General features: G+C 49.2%; 1 protein-coding gene across 1 annotated transcript; it reads left to right on the top strand.

Moving 5' to 3' along the window:
• The first annotated feature begins 1,499 nt into the window (after positions 1–1,499).
• LOC130206016 (phospholipid phosphatase-related protein type 4) lies at positions 1,500–23,061 on the top strand. Its single transcript, XM_056433685.1, has 7 exons — positions 1,500–1,559; positions 8,671–8,844; positions 11,277–11,406; positions 11,986–12,181; positions 13,856–13,913; positions 14,597–14,770; positions 17,247–23,061. Exons 1-7 carry the CDS (start codon positions 1,500–1,502, stop codon positions 18,891–18,893), a joined length of 2,439 nt encoding a protein of 812 aa, XP_056289660.1. The 3' UTR covers positions 18,894–23,061.
• The last annotated feature ends 409 nt before the right edge of the window (positions 23,062–23,470 follow it).

Here is a 23,470-nt window from a genome sequence, read left to right as displayed (position 1 = left end):
AATTATTTTGGAATTTATTTTTGGTGATTTAAAATAATTTTTAAATAAAATAATTATTATTTAGAATATACAATAATTATTTAGATAAAAAAATTATTTTTAAATTTTCTAAAAAAATTTTAAAAAAATTTAAAAAAAATTGGAATACTAATAAATTTTTTAAAATAACAAAATTTTTTTTTATCCCCTTATTTTTTTAACATGGTTACGGGCCCCTTTTGGGCCCCAATTGGCCCTGTTAAGCAAAAAAATTTTTCCTTTTTTAAGGACCCCTCCTTTTTAATTTTCCCAAAAATTTTACCTGCGTGGTTCCCCTCATTTCTTCATGTACTTTTGTAAATTGGCTTTATTTCTGGCCTCCCCCCAAAAAAGGACAAGAGGTGTCAAACCTTTCCCCTTCCATGGGCCCCCCTTTCCTTGGTTCCGGGTTCCGGCCCTATTACAGCCCACTCACACCACCAACCCCACACACACGAAGGGGCCGGCCCGGGGCCAAAACCCCGGACAGCCCGCCGGAGCGTGGGAAAAATGGGGCCCCGACCCCTGAGAATAATTCTGGGGCTCCTTCCGGGCCCCTTTTCCCGACCCCCAGTTTTCGCAAAGGGCCCCGCCCAAAAAAGGGCAGCCTCTCCCTGTTTCTACTTTGTGGGGGTGGGAAACCCCGTTTTTTGGGGGTAAAAAAGTTGTTTTGTTAATATTAAAGGTTTCCCTTTTAGCCCCCCTTGACCCACCCCATTTTTTGGGAAAATTTAACTCATTTTTAAAAGGGGTTTTTCAATTATTTGGGAGACCTTTCATTATTTTGAAAACAATTTTTAAGAATAAAATTTCCCTTTTTTAGGGGAAACAACCCAATTTTTGGGATTTTTTTTTTTTAAAAAAAAAACCTATTATTTGAAATAATTTTTTTATTATTCGGAGTACTTAAAAATTCATTTTTTTTGGAAAATAAAAAATTTTTGGGATTTCATTTTCACATTTCCCCCTTTTCTCGGGAATTTTTTTGGGCCTGTAATGCGGGAAAAATTTTTAATTTTTCCCTTTAAAAAATTTAACCGGGAAACAGTTTTTTATAGGGGCTTTTAAAACAAAAACAAAAGTTTCCCTCCGTTCCTTTTGGTCCCCTTTACCCCATTCAAAGTTTAAAAAAATTTGTTTTTTTAAATTTCTGATATTTTCCCCCGGCCAACGGCAACAAAAACAAGGTGTCAAAAACCATTCCTCCCCTTCCTTTGGGGCCCTTTTCCCCCTTTTTCCCCCGGGGTTTTTGCTGGGGTCTTACCCTTTTTTAAAGTGGGCGGGGGAAAAAGGCACCGGCCCAAACCCACCCTATCAACAAAGGGGCCGGCGGGTCGGGAGCCGGGCCGGACCCGGGGGCCGCCGGCCGGGGCGTTGGCGCCGCGGAAAAACGGAAAAGGAAGCGCTTGGGGCGCCCCAGGCTTTATTTTCCCGGGTCTCCATTTTCCGGGAAACTCTTTGTTTGGATCTCCGACCCGGCCATGCTGGGGGCGGGAGGGGGGCCCCCGACCAAAGAAAAATGTCAAGGCCTGCCCGCCAAGGTTTCCTAAAAACCCCCTTTTGGGGGGGGGTTCAGGAATGGGGTTTTGGAAAACTCCCCCAAATGATTTTTTTGCTCTTCCCCGGGGCCGGAGGGCTTTTGTGGCCCGCCAGACCCAATCGATAAGTGTTAAGGCAAAACCCGGGCAAAAACAGCCGCGTGGTCGTTCCAAAGCGGTTTAGGTTTTTGAAAAAGCGTCTTAAACCCTTTACCGGGGAACCAAGCACCGTTCCACGGGGCCCCGACACGGCTCCATCGCCCCGGGGTGCAAAGGGGTGCGTCGGGGCCGTGGGGGCCCCAGGGCTTCCCCGGCGGGCCCCCATAGGGGCGGGACAGATTTGTTTAGGGGGAAGGAAGCCATTTTGGTGCTTTTTGTGGCCCAAGGTTAACTTTTCCAGGTTTAAAACCAAAAAAAAGAAAACCGTAAATTATTTGATTAACCTTATTTTTTAAATTTCTATGGAGTCGTGAAACATTTTTTTAATTTATTAAACACCCCGGGTTTTGTGGTTAAACGGGGTTAAAACTATTAGTTTCCGGTTTTAAAAATTTGGAAATAAGATTTTACAAAAACCAATTATCCCCCCCTTTACCCCTTTTCCCCCCCTCCCCCCCGGGGCTTTTAATAGCGGGTTATTTTTGATTTTCCCTTCCATTGGGCCCTTTAATACCTTCACCAAAAAAGAATGTTTAAACCTTGGGTTCCTTTTGGGAATTTTACCCCATTAAGAAATTTGGGGTTCTTTGGGGCAAAAGAACCCCAACTGTTTTTCAATTTTTTTCAAAACTATCCCAAAATTTTTTCAACCCCTTTTTTTTTTTTTGGGTTTTTTGGGAGTTTTAAAAAACAAAATAAAGTAATAATTAAATTAAAATAATTTAATAATTTTCCCTAGGAATTGGGTGGGGGCAAATTGAACCCCCAGGGTAAAAAATTTTTGTAAATTTTTTAAAGGGTAAAAGGAGGGTTAAACCCCGGGGCCTCGGGGTCCCTTTAACTCCCCTGAACAATTTTAAAGGTGGCCCAAAAAACCAAGGGGGACCCTTTTTTTTTTGCTCGGGAAACCGGCCGGCCACGGGCTCTGGGGGGCGCCCCAGGGGCTAAAGGGGGCCAACCAAAAGGCCCCCAAAAACCAAAGGGTTTGGGGATTCATCAAAAAAACTTTGGGTTTAAAAAAGGGCAAAACGTTTTCTCCTTTTGAGAAAAGCAGGGGGGGGCCAAATTTTTAATGTTGGGTTTTACCGCCCCGGCCCATGACGGCAGGCCCGGGGGGAGGTGTTGAACCCTGACTAAGGAAAGTAAAAAATCGGTAAAAGGTTTTCCGGAGGTTTCCTGCGGAAGGACTTTCCGGGGGTGAAAAGCCGGCCCCGCAGAAAAGCGGACCCCAAAAAACGGGGTTGAATGGTTATTGGAAGGTTTTTTTGGAAAGGACCTTTTTTTCGGCGAAGGGGCCCCGCCCGGACCTTTCCCCCGTTTCCGCCAGAGGGACGAAAGGGAAAAAAGAACCCCCGGGGGGGAAGGGGGGGCAGGAAAGACAGGGCTGTGGGTCGGAAAAAAAGCGTTTGTTTAATAAAAGGAACCCAAAAAGGGCCCCCTAGAGGGGGAAAATGTCAGGGGCGGGCCAAACCCAATGTCGGGAAACTCCGGGAAAAACCCCATCACGGAAATCGCATCGAGGTTTAAAGGGGCTAAGGAAATAAAAGCGGGCCAAGGTTTGAGGTGAACCGGGAAGGAAACCAAAGAAAAACCCCCTCTGGAGGCGGAAAAGGGTTTTGTTTGGGAAATGGTTATTGGGCCCCTTTTTCCGGGGCCCTTTTTTCGGCCCCAACGACGGGTTTAAGCTCCCTTTTGCGCCCCGGTTTTTTTTAAATCGTTTTAAAAAAAAAGGTTAAATTTTAATTGGGGGTTTTCGGTTGGTTTTTTTTCCAAAAACGGGTCCCTGGAAAAAGGTTTTTCCCCGGGCTCAGGGACCCCCCAGGACGCCTGTCCCCCTGTGGGGACCAGGACCGGGGGACATTTTGTGCACGGGTTTTAAACAAATGAATTAAGGGGGTCCCCCACGAGGCCCCCCCCAAACCCCTCTTTTTGGCAGGTTAATTCCCCCCCTGGGGTTTTCCGGGCCCCTTTCCGGGAAAGGGGTCGGGGGACCCGGTTTGGGGTTCCCCCCGGACTTTTCCCCCTGAAAGGGCCCATGGGGGCCCCTTTTTCCGCCCGGGGGGATGGGGCCTGGGGGGCCCGAAACAGAAAGGTTTTTTGGGAGAATTTGGTTTTGGTGGTGGGAAATTTGGGGTTTTTGTGGTGAAATTGTTTATATTTGTTTTGAAAAAGTGTGAAATTTTTTTTGATTTGTTTTGGGGTTTTGGTTTTTGGATTTTTTGGGTTTAAGGGGGTTTTTATTGTTATTTTATTATTTTTTTTTTTATTTGTAGGGTTTAGGGGTTGGATTGAATGTAGGGGGTGAATGTGTGTGAAGGTTTTGTTAATTTGGGTTGGGGTGGTGGAGGGTGGGGTGTGAGGGGGTGGGTGGTAAATTGGAAGGGGGGTTTGGGTTTGGATTTGGGAAAAAGTTGTGTGTGGGGTGGTAGTGTTGGTTGTGGGAGTTGGTGGTTTGTGTTGGAGGTGGGGTTTGAGGGGTGGGTGGGTGGTTTTGGGTTTGAGTTTTTGTTTGTGTGTGTGAGTGTGTGTGGTGTGTAGTGTGTGTGTTGTGTGAGTGTGTGTGTGTGTGTGGTGATCAGAGATCAGAGATCAGAAACAGGTTTATGTGCCAAGAATGTTTTCACAAACAAACGAGGAATTTTTTTTTTGGTGGAAGGTGCAACATTTGGACATGACAAACAAACAACAATCAACCATGACGGAAGGACAACAAATAATGTGAGAGTGTTTGGGTGTGTGCTTCCAAGTGGTGTGTTTTAGTTTAAAGTGCATGTTAAAGTGGCGTGTGTGGAGGGAGGGAAGAAGAAGGAGGAGGAGGAGGTGGGAGGAAGGAGGAGGAGGAAGAGGAAGGAGGCCCGGGAAGAAGGAGGAGAGGAAGGTGGAAGAAGAGGTGGTGGTCCTGGGGTGACAGTCAGTCAGTCGGGTCCAATCATGAGCCCGAGCGCCCGGAGGAAAAGCTTTGTTGTGGCGGGTGGTCTTGGTCATGATGGACACAGCCTCCTCCCGAGGAGGGACTCGAACAAGGGAGTGTCCAGGGTGGGAGGGGTGGCGACAATCTTTCTGGCCCTTCCAGTGACCTGGAAGTGAACAGGACCTGGAGGGAAGGCAGATTGCAGCCGATAACCCTCTCGGCCGGCGGATGCTCTGCAGCCTGCGCTTGTCTTTGGCTGTGGCTGCAGGGTGCCAGGCGGTGATGGAGGAGCAGATGATGGACTCCAGCGATGGCCGTGTAGAACTGTGCCATCATCTTCCTGGCAGGTTGAATTTCCTCAGCTGCCTCAGGAAGAACATCCTCTGCTAGGCCTTCTTGGAGATGGAGCCGATGTTCGAAGCTCCACTTGAGGTCCTGGGAGATGATGGAGCCAGGAGCGGTAGGACTCCACAGCGTCGGCGGGGAGTCACACAGGATGAGAGGGGCGGGTGGGGCTGCATTCCTCCTGAAATCCACAACCATCTCCACTGTCTTCAGGCGTTGAGCTCAGGTTGTTCTGGCTGCACTGGGTCACCAGGTGGTCAGTCTCCCACCTGTGGCGGTCTCGTCCCCACCCAGAGATGGGTCAATGAGGGTGGTGTCATCCGCGAACTTTAGGAGCTTGACGGACTGGTGACTGGAGGTGCAGCTGTTGGTCTCTGAGGGAGAACAGCAGAGGGGAAGAACACACAGCGCTTGGAGAGACCGGTGTTGGTGGTCCGGGAGCCTGAGACGTGTTTCCCCAGCCTCAATTGCTGGTATGTGGCGGTCAGGAAGTCTGTGATCCACCTGCAGGTAGTGGCGGGCACACGTGCAGCTGGAGAGCTTATCCTGCAGCAGGGACGGGATGATTGTATTGAGCCCAGGCTGGAGTCACAAACAGGATCCTGGCGTGGGTTCACTGAGGAGTCCAGATGCTGGAGGATGAGGTGTGGGGCCATGTTGACTGCATCGTCTGCAGACCTGCTGGCTCTGTGGCGAACTGCAGGGGTCCAGGAGGTGGGTCGGTGATGGTCTTGAGGTGTGACAGGACCAAGCGTTCAAGGACTTCATGACCACAGAGGTCAGGCGATGGGCCTGTAGTCATTGAGTCCTGTGATCTTGGGTTTTTGGGGGACGAGGGATGATGGTGGAGGCCTTGAAGCAGGCTGGAACGTAGCATGTCTCCAGGGAGGTGTTGAAGATGTCGGTGAACACCAGAGACAGCTGGTCCAGCACAGTGCTTCAGGGTGGAGGGAGGGCGAGTCGAACCCGCGCTGCTTTGCCGGGGTTCTGCTTTTTAAACAGCCTGTTGTGGATCTCTCAGGATAGCGGGGGCGTCGCTGAGTTGATGGAGGTGCTCAGAGGTGTGAGCCCTGATGGGCTGGGGAGGGTTGGGCTGATGGTCTGTGGCTTGTTGGTGGGGCTGTGGGGATTGTCTCAGGACTGCTCCATTGTCTTTCAAAGCGGCAGTAGAACTCATTTAGCTCGTCTGCCAGAAGCACATTGTTCATGGAGTGGGGTGATTTGGGCTTGTAGTTGGTGATCTGCCTGAGCCCTCTCCAGACAGAAGCAGAGAGTCGTTTGCTGAGCTGCTGTTGCAGTTTCTCAGAGTACAGTCGTTAGCATCTCTCCACCGCCTTGCTAAACCTGTGTGTTGGACTCTGTGTACAGGTCACTTGTCCCCACTCCTGAATACCTGGTCCTTCTGCAGTCTTGGCTTCCTGAGCTCCGCTGTGAACCCAGGGTTTGTCGTTGTTATAACTCACCCTGGAGCTGGATGGAATACAGCTGTGTCCTCACAGAAGCTGATGTGAGGAAGTTACAGCCTCTGTGTACTCATCCAGGCTGTTGGTAGCAGTCCTGAAGACATCCCAGTCAGTACAGTCAAAAGCACGCCCGTGGATCCCCCAGAGCCGCACTGGTCCACTTCTTGAGCGTCCTCACCACAGGTTTGCAGTGCTTTAGTCTCTGCCTGTATGAGGAATCAGATGAACCATGCAAGCGTGGTCAGAGTTTCCCAGTGCGAAAGCTCGAGGAATGACGTGATGAGGCCCTGCTGATTGTTGTGTAGCAGTGGTCAGAATGCTCTTCTCTCCTGGTAGACATTTAGTAACTGTCTATATTTGGGAGTTCGGTGGCTGAGGTTTCCTTTATTAAAATCCCCGTCCCAAGTACAATAACTAAAAGAGTCCGGGAAGGTCCGCTCCACACACCGTATCTGTTCGGTGAGGTCAGCTATTGTGCCTCGTGCACGTTCCCCTCTGTTGACATGTAAACTCGGCCAGGATGAATGGGCTGAACTCACGTGCCGGGAGTAGAAGGTTTGCAGTGAATGATAAAAGATTCCAGGTCCGGCGAACAGTGCTGCCAGAATCACCGTTAAATCGTTGCACCAGCGTTGTTGAGGTAAAGCAGATTCCTCCACCTTTTTTTCCCCGGAAAGCTCCAGTGACCGGTCCGCTTTCCGGAACAGCTGGAAGCCAGCGAGCTGGAGGCGCAGAGTCTGGTATCGAGCCACTAAGCCATGATTCCGTGAAGCACAAACGGAGGATGAGGAGAATCTGTCTCTCCCACCAGCAGCTGGAATTCGTCAGTTTGTTGCACAGTGGCCAGACGTTGGAGAAAATATGCCGGCAGCGTATACGAATCCCGTTTCCGTGGCCGTACATGCGCCCCTGGCGTTTCCTACTCCGCGGCGTCTCACGGCGATGGCGAAAATTGGGAGCAACACCTTTTACAAAAATGTCCAGTAACTCCACAGAAGTTAAAAAGCGTTGAGTAAATCCGCTGGAGTTGTTCCCCTGATGTTCAAGAACTCTTCTCTGGTGAAAGAGCTCTACAGGAATCACAACAGAAAACAGTATTTAAAACGAACACAACAAAACATCGCTTTCTAACAACACCGAACGTAATCCGTAGTATCAAGGAACATTAAACCATGTTTAAGGTTCTTTGAGACACATTTATAGGTTCTTTGAGAACTCTATAATAAGACTAAAATAATTATATATCTAAAATAAGTCTATTTCTAGAATAAGTCTAGTTCTTCTCCTCATTGATGTATCCGTTAACTCTCCTCCTTCTGTTCCCTCTCTCCTCCCTCCTCTCTCCTCTCCTCCCTCCCTCTCTCCTCCTCTCTCCTCTCTCCTCCCTCTCTCTCTCCTCTCTCCTCCCTCCTCTCTCCCTCTCTCCTCCCTCCTCTCTCCTCTCCTCCTCTCCTCCTCCTCCTCTCCCTCTCCTCCTCCTCCTCTCCTCCTCCTCTCTCCTCCCTCTCCTTCTCTCTCTCCTCCTCCCTCTCCTCTCTCTCTCCTCCTCTCCTCCCTCCCTCTCTCCTCCCTCCTCTCTCTCCTCCCTCCTCTCTCTCCTCCTCCTCTCTCCTCCTCTCTCTCTCTCCTCCTCCTCCTCCTCTCCTCCTCTCTCCTCCTCCCTCCCTCCTCCTCTCCTCCTCTCCTCCCTCCCTCCTCCTCTCCTCCTCCTCTCCTCCTCCTCTCTCCTCCCTCCTCCTCCTCCTCCTCTCTCCTCCTCTCCTCCCTCCTCCTCTCTCCTCCCTCCTCCTCTCCTCCTCTCCTCCTCTCCCTCCTCTCCCCCTCTCCTCCTCTCCTCCTCCTCTCCTCCTCTCCCCTCTCTCCTCTCCTCCCTCTCCTCCCTCCTCTCTCCTCCTCCCTCCCTCCTCCTCCCTCTCTCCTCCCTCCTCCTCTCCGCTCTCCTCTCCTCTTCTATCCTCCTCTCCTCCTCTTCTCGTCTCCTCCTCCCTCGTCTCCTCCTCTCTTCTCCTTCTCTCCTCGTCTCCTCCTCTCTTCTCCTCCTCCTCTCCTCCTCCTCTCTCCTCTCTCTCCTCTCCTCTCCTCTCTCCTCTCTCTCCTCCTCTCTCCTCTCCTCCTCCTCCCTCCTCTCCTCTCTCCTCTCTCCTCCCTCCTCTCCTCCTCCTCTCCTCCTCTCTCCTCCTCCTCTCCTCTCTCCTCCCTCCTCTCTCCTCCCTCCTCCTCCTCCCTCCTCCCCCAGCTGCCCATCCTGGTGTCCTCCGTGGTCAGCCTCTACTTCCTGGAGTGGGCCTCCCTGTCAGCCCTCCTCCTTCTCCAGGACCGCAGCCTGAGCCTCCCCTACGTCGACCCCCAGCGAGAGGTCGTGCCCCTGCTGGTGCTGCTCAGCCTGGCCTTCGCCGGGCCCGCCGTCACGGTAACGCTGCGCTCTCATTGGCTGAGCTCCTGATTGGTCGGCAAATGAGGTGAAAGTTGAAATGATTTGACCTTTAAAGGGCAACACGCTCAGAGAGGGACTTAAAGACCAGCAGCAGCTGATTTACACCGGTTACTTCATGTTGTTTATTTACTTCATGTTGTTTATGTACTCTATGTTGTTTATTTACTTCATGTTGTTTATTGACTTTATGTTGTTTATTTACTTTATATTGTTTCCTCTGTGATTGTTTAATATGAAGCATGTTCTCCTGTGACATCATCCAGCTGCTTCACATGTTTATATTCATAAACCAGATGAAATAAAACTTATTTTAGCCAAACTATTAAATATAATAAAAGATTCATTTAATGTTAAATATAAACTTTACTGAAAGCAACGCAGATATCAGTTTATATGTCTTAGTCAGTTCATTCGTTTATCTCATCTCCTCGTCTCCTCTTCGTTTCCTCGTCTCATCTCCTCGTCTCCTCATCTCTTCATCTCCTCATCTCCTCATCTCGTCTCCTCATCCCCTCGTCTCCTCATCTCCTCATCTCCTCATCTCCTCATCCCCTCGTCTCTTCATCTCCTCATCTCCTCATCCCCTCGTCTCCTCATCTCCTCGTCTCTTCATCTCCTCATCTCCTCGTCTCTTCATCTCCTCGTCTCTTCATCTCCTCATCTCCTCGTCTCTTCATCTCATCATCCCCTCGTCTCCTCATCTCCTCGTCTCTTCATCTCCTCATCTCGTCTCTTCATCTCCTCATCTCGTCTCTTCATCTCCTCATCTCTTCATCTCCTCGTCTCCTCGTCTCCTCCTGATGGAGCGACTCTGTGCGTCTTCACGTGTTTCACACCAACAGGAATACACAAACATTTACCCAGAATGCACCCCTCCTGGAGGATGAAGCTGCTCAGGCTCATGGAGTCTCGGTGTCGTGCAGATGGATCCTCGGAGGCTCTAAGCTCTCCTAATCCCTCTCTGGCCGTCGCTGCTGCTCCTCCCTCCTCTTCTCTCTTCTCTCCATCCATGTCATGTGACCACGGGGTAGAGCATGTGATGTCACGGTTTGGAAAGGAAGCTGAACACGCGGCCGATGTGACTTCATCAGGTGGGAAGCACAAGCAGACATGTTTCCTTCTTGGGTTCTGCAGGGCTGTTGCATTCTGGGTAATGGCTCTGCAAAAACATTGAAAAAAACACGACTAAAGCCCGCCTCTCCCCCAGCCCTCTCCATCTCCTCATCTCCTCGTCTCCTCGTCTCCTCGTCACCTCGTCACCTCGTCTCCTCGTCTCCTTATCTTCTCGTCTCCTCATCTCTTCGTCTTCTCATCTCCTCATCACCTCCTCATCTCCTCATCACCTTCTCTTCTCCTTGTTTCCTCTTCTCCTCTTCTCCTTGTCTCCTCATCTCCTCTTCTCGTCTCCTCGTCTTCTCATCTCCTCATATACTCATATCCTCATTTCCTTGTTTCCCCATCTCCCCATCTCCCCATCTCCTCATCTCCTCATCTCCTCCTCGTCTCCTCATCTCCCCCAGTGCATGCTGGGATATGTGGCCCATTGAACAGAGGAAGCAGGTGTGGAAGGTAAAACTCAAAAGTGAAGGGGCGTGGCCTCCTGCCTCCAGGTGTGTGTCTTTGTGTGACAGGTGTGTGTCTGTGTGACAGGTGTGTGTCTTTGTGCGACAGGTGTGTGTCTGTGTGACAGGTGTGTGTCTTTGTGTGACAGGTGTGTGTCTGTGTGACAGGTGTGTGTCTGTGTGACAGGTGTGTGTCTGTGTGTGACAGGTGTGTGTCTTTGTGTGACAGGTGTGTGTCTGTGTGACAGGTGTGTGTCTGTGTGTGACAGGTGTGTGTCTGTGTGACAGGTGTGTGTCTTTGTGTGACAGGTGTGTGTCTGTGTGACAGGTGTGTGTCTCTGTGTGACAGGTGTGTGTCTGTGTGACAGGTGTGTCTGTGTGACAGGTGTGTGTCTGTGTGACAGGTGTGTGTCTGTGTGACAGGTGTGTGTCTTTGTGTGACAGGTGTGTGTCTGTGTGTGACAGGTGTGTGTCTGTGTGACAGGTGTGTGTCTTTGTGACAGGTGTGTGTCTGTGTGACAGGTGTGTGTCTTTGTGTGACAGGTGTGTGTCTGTGTGTGACAGGTGTGTGTCTGTGTGACAGGTGTGTGTCTTTGTGTGACAGGTGTCTGTGTTGTGTGACAGGTGTGTGTCTGTGACAGGTGTGTGTTGACAGGTGTGTCTGTGTGACAGGTGTGTGTCTGTGTGTGACAGGTGTGTGTCTGTGTGACAGGTGTGTGTCTTTGTGTGACAGGTGTGTGTCTTTGTGTGACAGGTGTGTGTCTGTGTGTGACAGGTGTGTGTCTTTGTGTGACAGGTGTGTGTCTTTGTGTGACAGGTGTGTGTCTGTGTGTGTCGTGTCCACAGATCATGATCGGGGAGGCCATGTTGTTCTGCTGTGTGTCCCGGAGGAGGAGCGGCGGCGGCGCCGAGGCCAACATCAACGCCGCGGGCTGCAACTTCAACTCCTTCATACGCAGAGCGGTGCGCTTCGTCGGTACGTCACGCTTCGTTTATACCCAGAGAGCCAGGAAGCAGGGAATGAGAACTTTATTTTGAAAATACCCTGTAACCATGCAATAAGAAGTTTATTTTGAAAAGCCCCTATGAGCATGCAATGAGAAGTTTATTTTGAAAAGCCCCTGTGAGCATGCAATGAGAAGTTTATTTTGAAAAGCCCCTGTAGGCATGCAATGAGAAGTTTATTTTGAAAAGCCCCCGTAACCATACGATGAGTAGATACTATAACACAGAAGTTTATTTTGAAAAGACCCAGTAAGCATGTAATAAGTTTATTTGAAAAGATCCTGTGAGTATGTAATGAGAAGTTTATTTTGATAAGCCCCTGGAAGCATGCAATGAGAAGTTTATTTTGAAAAGCCCCTGTAAGCATGCAATGAGAAGACAATGTATGTTTGCTGTGAACACAGAAGTTTATTTTGAAAATACCTCGTTAGCATGCAATGAGAAGTTTATTTTGAAAAACCACCGTAAGCATGCAACGATAAGTTAGTTTTGACACTGCATGTTTGCCTTTACTCTGAAAAGCCCCTGACACGGCGTCCTGTGCCCCCAGGCGTGCACGCCTTCGGCCTGTGTGCCACGGCGCTCGTGACCGACGTGCTGCAGCTGGTGACGGGCGCGCCCACGCCGTTCTTCCTCACCGTGTGTCAGCCCGACTACGCGGCGCTGAACGTCAGCTGCGAGCAGAACCCCTACGTCATGGAGGACATCTGCTCGGGGCCGGACGCCGCCGCCATCACGCAGGGCAGGTGAGGAGGAGGAGGAGGAGGCCACGCCCACTAGTTTAGCCACGCCCACTGAGTGCTCAGAGGATGGTAGAGTGACCAATAGAGAAGAGAGGAATCCATCTTTGAGTGTGAATAACATCTCCAAACTTTAACCAGACCATTTATTTATGTTTAGTCATTGGTTGTAATATTAATAATAATATTAAGGAACACTATTTATTTTAATAAATAACATTCATTTTTTAAAACTTTTAACCAGACAATTTATTGTTTATTATTTTTATATTTTAATAGTATTAATCCGTCATAATCACAGAAAAACTATTTGTATTCACCATTTTGAAGAAGTGAGTTGATTGTTTTTTTTCCTACTTTTGGTATTAGTTTTGTTTCTAGCGTTACTAAAGTCATTCATAAAGTTCAGACTCTCTATGCTCTAAGTCGTAAACCTAATAAAAAAATAAAAAAATACTTTATTGATGATAATGCACAGGATGATGTACAGGGATCAAAGAACAAGTATTTCCATGTGTGTGTGTGTGTGTTAATCAGTTTACAATTAGAAATAAATAAATAAAAGATACAAATAATAACAAATGCAAAACAAAATGCCAAATAATTATAATAATAATTATAATAAAACACAGGAACCCAGAACATTATCAAATGATCTGATCTGTTTATATTATGTATATTTGGGGTTTAATAAACACGTTTGCGTGATGACATCACATGTTGGTGACGTGGAGAAGCTGTGGGATCAGTTGTAATGTGCCAATGAAATGTTCATGATTCCACAGATGCTGTAAATATGCTGGTTAAAAGGAGCTGAACACACACACACACACACTCACTCACTCACTCACTCACTCACACACTCACTCACTCACTCACACACTCACACACACTCACTCACACACACACTCACTCACTCACTCACACACACTCACTCACTCACTCACACACACTCACTCACTCACTCACACACACACACACTCACTCACTCACTCACTCACTCACCACCACTCACTCACCACCACCACTCACTCACTCCACACACCACCACCACCACTCACACTCACCACCACTCACACTCACTCACTCACTCACACACACACACTCACTCACTCACTCACACACACACACTCACTCACTCACTCACTCACTCACACACACACACACTCACTCACACCACCTCACTCACCACACACCACTCACTCACCACACTCACCACCACCACCACTCACTCCACCACTCACTCCACCACTCACACACTCACTCACTCACTCCACCTCACTCACTCACCACACTCACCACTCACTCACTCACCTCACCACCACTCACTCACTCACTCACTCACTCACACTCACTCACTCACTCACACACTCACTCTCACTCACTCACACTCACTCACTCACACACACACTCGAGTCAGGAGTGAAGGCGGGCGCTGGTTGCTGCTGCATGGCGTCCTCAGGTCACCGGGTGGGAGCCGGGCCCCCGGGTTCCCTCTCGTCATGTCGCCAACAGCGGCAGCGTGGTCGTCCAGAGGACACGCGTATCACTGCCGCCCGACCGCCTTTTGTGAAACAATATTGGGGTTCTAGCGTGAAGGAACCACGAGAAGACGCGTCTCATCCTTCCAGCCCTCAGCGTCGTCGGCTGACTCTATCTCCGTTCCTCCGTCTCTCGCAGGAAGTCCTTCCCGTCGCAGCACGCCACCCTCGCATCCTTCGCCGCCGTCTATGTTTCGGTGAGTAACACTCTGAGCCCACGGCGACGCTTAGCCCCGCCCATCCCTAACGATGCAGAGGATGGAGGGAGCAGCCCAGATGAACTGTGACTCATCGCTCTTCCTCCTGCGTTGGTTCATCTTCGCTCTCATCTCAGAATGTCGACCTCTCTGCAGCCGGGTGAAGACGCGGGTTTCTCATGAGCCCAAGAGGAGATTTAAAAAACTCGACTGCAAATGTGAACTTTGATGAGAAAAGATGCTAACAGGACAGAGTCAGCGGCTGGTGAACTGTTGACAGTCCTATAGCCTATAAAGTCTACATAGACTATAGTTTATGAAGTGCTTTTTTCCCGTATTTTCACATTTTTTAATAAAACAACTAAGATATTATATTATATTTAATAATCCAGTTACACAGCCCAGTCCTCGTATACCTGCTTATATGAACTAAAAGCATACATTACATTTGTAGCCCTCTACTGACGTGTGAATTACAAAACTAGTGCCAAACTAAAATCTTGTGATTAACCTGAAAAATATTTCGGGTCTTATTGGTCAATAATCTGTAGAAGAAGAAGATAGAAGAGTCTTCATGTGGCAGGTTAACGGGACCGTGAGCAACGAACACATGGGGAGTGTCCGTGAGCATCGCCATGACAACGCTGGTAGAGAAGCACCCTGACCATGTGACCTGTGTCCAGATGTACTTCAACAGCACGCTGACCGACTCCTCCAAGCTGCTCAAGCCGCTGCTCGTCTTCTCCTTCGTCATCTGCGCCATCATTTGTGGCCTGACCCGCATCATCCAGTACAAGAACCACGCCATCGACGTCTACCTGGGCTTCCTGCTGGGAGGGTCCATCGCCGTCTACCTGGTAGGGGGCCGTCCCACCGGGAGCCCAGTGCCGTCCAGTGTGGTGCAGTGGTTTATAGTAGTGTCTAGTGGTGCCCAGTGGTGTCTAATGGTGCCCAGTGGTGTCCAGTGTGGTGCAGTGGTTTATAGTGGTGTCTAGTGGTGTCTAGTGGTGTCTAGTGGTGTCTAATGGTGTCTAGTGGTGTCTAATGGTGTCTAATGGTGCCCAGTGGTGTCTAGTGGTGCCCAGTGGTGCCCAGTGGTGTCTAATGGTGCCCAGTGGTGTCCAGTGTGGTGCAGTGGTTTATAGTGGTGTCTAATGGTGTCTAGTGGTGTCTAATGGTGTCTAATGGTGCCCAGTGGTGTCTAGTGGTGTCTAGTGGTGCCCAGTGGTGTCTAGTGGTGTCTAATGGTGCCCAGTGGTGCCCAGTGGTGTCTAATGGTGCCCAGTGGTGTCTAGTGGTGCCCAGTGGTGTCTAATGGTGCCCAGTGGTGCCCAGTGGTGTCTAATGGTGCCCAGTGGTGTCTAGTGGTGCCCAGTGGTGTCTAATGGTGCCCAGTGGTGTCTAGTGGTGCCCAGTGGTGTCTAATGGTGCCCAGTGGTGTCTAGTGGTGCCCAGTGGTGTCTAATGGTGCCCAGTGGTGTCTAGTGGTGCTCAGTGGTGTCTAGTGGTGCTCAGTGGTGTCTAGTGGTGCTCAGTGGTGTCTAGTGGAGCCCAGTGGTGTCTAATGGTGCCCAGTGGTGTCTAGTGGTGCCCAGTGGTGTCTAGTGGTGTCTAATGGTGCCCAGTGGTGTCTAGTGGTGCCCAGTGGTGTCTAGTGGTGTCTAATGGTGCCCAGTGGTGTCTAGTGGTGCCCAGTGGTGTCTAATGGTGCCCAGTGGTGTCTAGTGGTGCCCAGTGGTGTCTAATGGTGCCCAGTGGTGTCTAGTGGTGCCCAGTGGTGTCTAATGGTGCCCAGTGGTGTCTAGTGGTGCCCAGTGGTGTCTAGTGGTGCCCAGTGGTGTCTAATGGTGCCCAGTGGTGTCTAGTGGTGCCCAGTGGTGTCTAATGGTGCTCAGTGGTGTCTAGTGGAGCCCAGTGGTGTCTAGTGGTGCTCAGTGGTGTCTAGTGGTGCTCAGTGGTGTCTAGTGGTGCTCAGTGGTGTCTAGTGGTGCCCAGTGGTGTCTAATGGTGCCCAGTGGTGTCTAGTGGTGCTCAGTGGTGTCTAGTGGAGCCCAGTGGTGTCTAATGGTGCCCAGTGGTGTCTAGTGGTGCCCAGTGGTGTCTAGTGGTGCCCAGTGGTGTCTAGTGGTGCCCAGTGGTGCCCAGTGGTGTCTAATGGTGCCCAGTGGTGTCTAGTGGTGCCCAGTGGTGTCTAATGGTGCCCAGTGGTGTCTAGTGGTGCCCAGTGGTGTCTAATGGTGCCCAGTGGTGCCCAGTGGTGTCTAATGGTGCCCAGTGGTGTCTAATGGTGCCCAGTGGTGTCTAGTGGAGCCCAGTGGTGTCTAATGGTGCCCAGTGGTGTCTAGTGGTGCTCAGTGGTGTCTAGTGGAGCCCAGTGGTGTCTAATGGTGCCCAGTGGTGTCTAGTGGTGCCCAGTGGTGTCTAGTGGTGTCTAATGGTGCCCAGTGGTGTCTAGTGGTGCCCAGTGGTGTCTAGTGGTGCCCAGTGGTGTCTAATGGTGCCCAGTGGTGTCTAGTGGTGTCCAGTGTGGTGCAGTGGTTTCTAGTGGTGTCTAGTGGTGCCCAGTGGTGTCTAGTGGTGTCTAGTGGTGTCTAGTGGTGCCCAGTGGTGTCTAATGGTGCCCAGTGGTGTCTAGTGGTGTCTAATGGTGCCCAGTGGTGTCTAGTGGTGTCTAGTGGTGCCCAGTGGTGTCTAGTGGTGTCTAGTGGTGCCCAGTGGTGTCTAATGGTGCCCAGTGGTGTCTAGTGGTGTCTAATGGTGCCCAGTGGTGTCTAGTGGTGTCTAGTGGTGCCCAGTGGTTTCTAGTGGTGCCCAGTGGTGCCCAGTGGTGTCTAGTGGAGTCCAGTGGTGTCTAGTAGTGTCTAATGGTGCCCAGTGGTGCCCAGTGGTGCCCAGTGGTGTCTAATGGTGCCCAGTGGTGTCTAGTGGTGCCCAGTGGTGTCTAGTGGTCTCTAATGGTGTCCAGTGCCGTCCAGTGTGGTGCAGTGGTTTCTAGTGGTTTCTCGTGGTTTCTAGTGGTTTCTCGTGGTTTCTAGTGGTGCCCAGTGGTGTCTAGTGGTGCCCAGTGTGGTCTAGTGGTTTCCAGTGGTTTCTAGTGGCGTCCAGTGTGGTCCAGTGGTGTCCAGTGGTTTCTAGTGGTTTCTAGTTGTTTCTAGTGGTTTCTAGTGGTGTCCAGTGGTTTCTATTGGTTTCCAGTGGTTTCCAGTGGTGTCTAGTGTTTTTTTAGTGGCGTCCAGTGGCATCTGAATGTTCCCAGTAGATGTCATTGTTGTCTTCTAATCCGTCTGATTGGCTCCAGCAGGTGTCATCACTTGTGTCTGTCTGCTCCGTCAGGGTTTCTATGCGGTGGGAAACTTCCAGCCCAGTGAGGAGGCCGGTGCCGGCCCCCCTCCAGCGCGACTCCGCCCTCCCAGCTCCTTGCCCCACATCAGCCAGGAGGCCGTCCTCCAGCACCTGCAGATGAAAGCCGGCATGGCGGGAGAGCCCGGCATCCACGCCTCCCGCTCCGAGGGCCTCCTCCACCCGGGCCTCCAGCGGTCCGACGACAGCCTGAAGCGCTCCGGCGGCGCCGTGGAGGTCATCTCTCCCCGCAGCCCCCAGAACAAAGACCCCTATGTGACCTTTAGCCACACCCTTCCTCGGGTCCACACGCCCCAGGCCATGGCGGCGTACGAGGAAGCGGCCAGGCGCCACGCCGCCACCCTCCACCACGCCTCCATGGACTCCAGCCGCTCCAAGCAGCTTCTGTCTCAGTGGAAAAGCAAGAACAACAACAACCACAAACGCTCGCTGCAGGTCCCGGACTCATTCTCCGCCTCCGTGGACTCCTCATCCGGCCAGTCCTCCCAGTCCTCCCAGCACCCGCAGCACCACGGCAGCACGGAGCTCCGATCCGGCGCCGACCCGAACGGAGGCTTCGATGCCCACGAGTACATGTCCAAGCTGGCCACGGGGGCCAGCACCACCCTGCCCAGCAACTGCAGCGGCATCACCGGAGGGGCCAGGATAGCCATGCAATCCAGACCCGGCTCCTCGCAGCTCGTCCACATCCCGGAAGAGGCCCACGAGAACTACGGCGCCTCGTCCCCGAGAATGGGGGGAGAGGGAGGAGGCGACGGGGCGACGGCCATCAACGCCGCAGTGCAGGCGGACTGGCAAAGGGCCGCGGAGATGACCTCGGCCTGCAGGACTGACGACAACGGGCACAACACCCGGACCATGCAGGTGATGGCCATGTCCAAGCAGCAGGGCCTCCTGCAGACCCACTCCAAGAGCTTGGACGAGAGCGCCATCGGGAGTTGCCAGGGCTCCGCCCGCTACAGGGTCCTGACCGATCAAGACCCCGTGGGGCCCGCGGGGCCCGGCTCCCTGGGGAGCACCAACAGCATTTCGGGGAGTACCGGAGCGATCGTCAGGGTGGAGGCGCACCCTGAGCACAGGCCGGTGATCCAAGCTCCGTCCACCGATGGCAGCGGCTCGTGGAGGTGGCGGTCTCTGGATCACGGTAACGGAGGCCCCGCCCCTTGTGGAGCGGGAGGAGGAGGCGGGAGCTCGAGGCAGTCGGTCGACCACAACGACCCGAACAGAGACTCGGAAAGCTCGGACTCGATTCGCGACGGGTCCATCGAGCGAAAGCGCGGGAATCACATCGTCACCGCCTCGGCCACCGTCAGCCCGCCGGCCGCCGTAACCGCTCACACCCAGAGCGCCAGCCAGACGGAGCACAGGCTCCACCCCCAGGGCGTCTCCACCATACGGGTGACTCCGGGGGACGGCAGCAGTGTTGGATCCAGAGGAGGAGGCGGCGGCGGCGGGGAGAGCACTTCGGAAACGCCCTCGGTGGCGTCCAGTCGGGAATCCACGCTGCGGAGGAAGAAAGGCCGTCACGTGATCCTGATCCCGGAGCGAGCCGACAGCCCCGATAACGCACGCAACGTTTTCTACAAGGGAACGTCGACAACGCCCGTCTTCAAGGAATGACCGGGAGACTTCACGAGAAGAAGACGTAGCCCAACGATGCAAGAACCCCACGTCCGGGACAAGTCAGTGTTACCTGCCATTGTGTATATCATGCTAACGTTTTATTCCGCATGAGTTTTTTCTGCGTGTTTACACTCGGATCACAACCTTTGTAAGTGTTGTAGAAGGAACCACCGCGTGCTGCCGCGGTCACGCCGAAGGAAACATGTGTTATCGTCGCCGGGGGACAGGAGAGAAACAGTTCCGTAAGTTTTGGATATGAATCATCAGAAGAATAAAAAAAGAGGAAGTAGCACAGTGATGTTCAAACTGTAGCAACAAACGGCAAAACTAATTGTACCATAGCTGTAGAACCAGTATTTACTTCCCTGCACTGTCAATACTGTTTGAAAAGGGTGCTACGCCAGAAAATACTCTTTGCTATACGACACGCTGTATGGTTTTAATAGAATGACTTATTTTAGAGTGAGCAGCAGTGACAGATATGTTTTGTATTGCGTCTCTTTTCTGTACAGAAACCACTCAACAGAATACTGTTTTGAACCATAAGTGTGCTTAGCATTCCTTCTGTAGCTACGAAGTCAACGATGCTGTGACTTGCACTGAAATATGCGTTTCCTGTACCTTGTATATTGTAAACCCTGACCTTATCTTTAAATATACATCCCGTACTAACATGTGGATGTCCGTGCCAATCCCATATCTAAAAGCACAAAAAAAGGCGGGAAAACGCAGTTGAATAGTTTGCTTATTTTAAACCATGAGATAAATAATGCATTTTTTAACAACTCAATGCAATACTTCACCTGAAGCCACCTGACTGAATTTGTGCTTAAAAGTGATATTTGAAGGCCGAATTAATATTTTGAGAAATACACTTGCTGCCGTGAAACCCCACTACCAAATGCTAATGCTAACGACTAGGGATGGGTATCGTTTCTTTTTTTTCCGATAGCGGTGCTAAACCGGTACTTTTAAAACGATACCGGTGCCTGAACCGATACTTTTTTTATAAAAAGCACAAAAACGAAGATTGACAACGACGACATTAAAAACCTCTTCGGCCGTATTCCCTGTAAAAGCCGTTCTCACGGAGCACTGACAAACAACGGATATCGGACTGTCCCGCTAGTAGCTCGTAGCTAGCGCTAGGTAAGAGCTAGCTCCGAGCTACTAGCGGGGCAGTCTGACACGGTGCATGCCGGTGTTAAATGATAGGCTGTCGTAACCTGCTGACAGGGCGGAGTCACCAGAGAAGTTCAAAATAAAATAAAATGTTCCATCTCAATCAGCTCAGGAAGCGCCGAAGTGTGCGTTGCGTTTCGGTCCGGTCGGCCCGGTCGTATCGGAGTATTGTGACCGGCGTCCGGTACCCAACCCTCGTCACGACGTGGGGAGGTATCTGGGTTTTGAGATGCGCTGCATGGGCATGGAACTCTCCCACTTCAAACCGCCGCACCAAACCAAAAGAAAAACGACCTGGAACGTGTTTAGCCTAGCTTAGCACAAAGGTCTAGGTAGCTAACGTCGCAAATCAGACGCACCACCGAGTCTCGTCTTCTGAGTCCGTCCTCGTCGCTTTGCACGTTATTGGACGGCCGTTTTATCGCTCGCCGGTCTAAACCTATCAGGGACCGACTCCGGTGCCGCGCGCACGAGGCAACGCCGATATCGATCGTTCTCTTTTGATTCAGATAGCGAACAAACAGATTTCGCAAAAATGTTGAAGGCGTCTATAAAATCGTCTTTTTTCCTAGAGAAATGGCTTTAGATCTTTGTTCTTTATGAGCAGAAAGCACTGTGCTCGCCTCGTCGGAAATCAACCTCGATTTGTTGTACAGGTACGATATACACGTAGCATTCTTTTCTCTCGACAACAATATACAATATTGCTCTTGAATTGTGATACCTCAAGTATAATAATCACCTTCAGATGGAACCTTGTGGGGATCTGAGCGGAGCGGGAGACGCATGTGACAGGTGGCGGTTGCTGGGTCCTAGCTCCCTCCGCCTCCTGCCGTACGCACTGGGAGAAAAGCACTTCTTCCAGTTTTTGTGGAGTCATTTCCTTTTGTGCCATAAAGCAACCAGCAGATTTTCTACCAAAACCAATCTAGTGATTCTAATGCACCGCGGAGGCAAGTAGAGACGGCCTCTGAGGACCCGTTGGGGTTCTGACAGTTACAGTTGTCTCCAATGTCTTTCCTTTTCTTTCCTTTTTTAATGAAAGTTTAGGGGCTGTTGTTTACGTTATAGTGCATATCATTCAATAGTATCTCAGTGGTTAAATGAGCACCCACTGGATGAGAAATTTAATTTGATACAAACAGCATCGGCACCAATTGTGCCGTAAAATGTCAATAAGTCGATACCGGAACATTTTGCCAAAGCTAGAATTTTTCATTGAAAATAAATATAAATTAAATGTAATTTTCAGTATTTGTATAGCAATCCTGCATTATGATGTGTATGATTTATTCTATAGCCCGATTACATTTGCATGGTCACTTTTATATAGTGCATACCACCATATTTTTATCATAAATGTCTAAAAAATCTAAAAGATTGAATCCAACAAATGTGTTAAACAGTTAGTTCTTAATTCCTGTGTTTCATAGTGAGAGTTATATGACAATCTTTTGTAATCTAAGTACTGTTTCCCTGTTCAGGTCTATTCTAAAAGGCTTGTTTTCTTTTTTTAAATTCTTTTTTTGCTTTAATGAAATTCATTCTTGAAAATGTTTATTTGAAATGTGTACATAATTTAACAAATGTGTTGAGAAAAATAGGTTTTGATTCAAGATTCAAATTATACCCTCAAAAAGAAATACTTATTTTCCAAGTAATCCAGGTGGATTGAATATTTTAAATGCATATCTGATTCAAGCTGCACCCATCATGTCATTCTGGGGTGTAGCAGTAGATAGGGGTGCCCTCTATATTACAGATGTCAAACACAAGGCCCGAGGGCCAATTCTGGCCCCCCACGTCACTTCACGTGGCCCCTGACGGCTTGAAAGACATATCATCACCTTAAAGAAATTAAAGAAAATTATACCCGTGCTTTTATTTTGAAGGTTTCAAATGAAATGGAATTCTGTTAGAATATTAGAGAATTCTTTTTATGTACGATATTTCTACACTCGAATAAACAATATATGAATGCAAAGAGTTATTTAACAATATGTTGGGGAGTAGTTTATACATGATGCTGATGTGTGTACCCCCCTGATCTAAATACACTACACACTTGATACACACAATGCACTACAGTAACTATGTCTCATAAGCTCTGACTTTGCTTCTGTGAGAGAATAGAAGGAAAGACAAATAGACAGAAAGTACATTTTACTTAGACGCAACATCGCCCTTCAGGACAGACATTCCTCCAGACATCGAATATATATAGATTGGATGAATAGAAAAGAGATATAACTTTGATAATTCTATGGCATTGTTCTTTTAAACGATGTGTCTGACTTAGAGGCCTCAAAGAGTTTATAGTGCGTGGTTAGAAATGTAGATCCAATAAGGAGACCAATGGATGCTCTCTGCATGTGTAGCCTTGTTGTGTCGTGCCTGGATGAGTTATTAATGTTTTCTGGTCCTGTGATCAGCTGTGTGAATTTTATTCAGCAGGAAGAAGAAGAAAAAACACTTTAGGAGTTGAGTTCACCGTCACTTGAGTCCAAACGGGGGAAACAGGCTCAATAGTTACTCGTTTGTGTGATGATCTACTTATTGATTGCTTAAATAAAGTTAGTAATCACGCTGATTATTCAGAGCACGTTGATCAGGGTAGACAAACATTTGTCCAAATTATTTTAATAAATGTTTGCTATTGAAACCAACCATGTCCTCCATGTGGTCGATTCAGATTCTGGCTTAAAAAAAACATAGAAATTGTGTTGAAATGGACATATTATTAAAAATAAACTTGCAATTGAAGAAAATAAATGTGATTAAATATATTTATAATTGACTGTATATGCTGAGTATGGAAGATTTAAACTGCCAAACGTTTCACATTTAATGTACTGTGTTTTATTTTGTACTTTTCTCACCCCTGTATGCACTTCTGACCAAATTAATTTCCTGTTTAATGATAAAGTTACATATGATTTGATTTGAATAAAACAAAGAAATAAAGTGACATATAATAAACATTGTTTTATGTATTTGCTCAACTCTGTTATAATGCCATGAAAAGATGTTAAAGAGAATATCAGTGACCTTTGGTCCATGATGCCTGACGGATGAAGAGAGCCGCGTGCAGCATAAAGAAGGAAACTGCTGGCAGATGGGATATATACAGGATACTAAATATATATATATATATACAGGACTGTCTCATAAAATTAGAATATTGTGATAAAGTTCTTTATTTTCTGTAATGCAATTTAAAAAAACAAAAATGTCATGCATTCTGGATTCATTACAAATCAACTGAAATATTGCAAGCCTTTTATTCTTTTAATATTGCTGATTATGGCTTACAGCTTAAGAAAACTCTAAAATCCTATCTCATAAAATTTTAATATTTCCTCAGACCAAGTAAAAAAAAAGATTTATAACAG

The sequence above is a fragment of the Pseudoliparis swirei genome, chromosome 16 (genome assembly GCF_029220125.1).
Source record: "Pseudoliparis swirei isolate HS2019 ecotype Mariana Trench chromosome 16, NWPU_hadal_v1, whole genome shotgun sequence".
In the NCBI taxonomy this organism is placed as follows: Eukaryota; Metazoa; Chordata; class Actinopteri; order Perciformes; family Liparidae; genus Pseudoliparis; species Pseudoliparis swirei.
Note: the sequence above shows the minus strand (reverse complement) of the source record. Positions and strands in the feature narration are given on the sequence as shown.

Coding starts and splice junctions, on each gene's coding strand:
- LOC130206016 (XM_056433685.1), top strand. CDS start 1,500: ATGCTGGGGGCGGGAGGGGGGCCCCCGACCAAAGAAAAATGTCAAGGC. Junction 12,182..13,855: donor GCCGCCATCACGCAGGGCAG/GTGAGGAGGAGG, acceptor CGTCTCTCGCAG/GAAGTCCTTCCCGTCGCAGC. Junction 14,771..17,246: donor GGTCCATCGCCGTCTACCTG/GTAGGGGGCCGT, acceptor CTGCTCCGTCAG/GGTTTCTATGCGGTGGGAAA.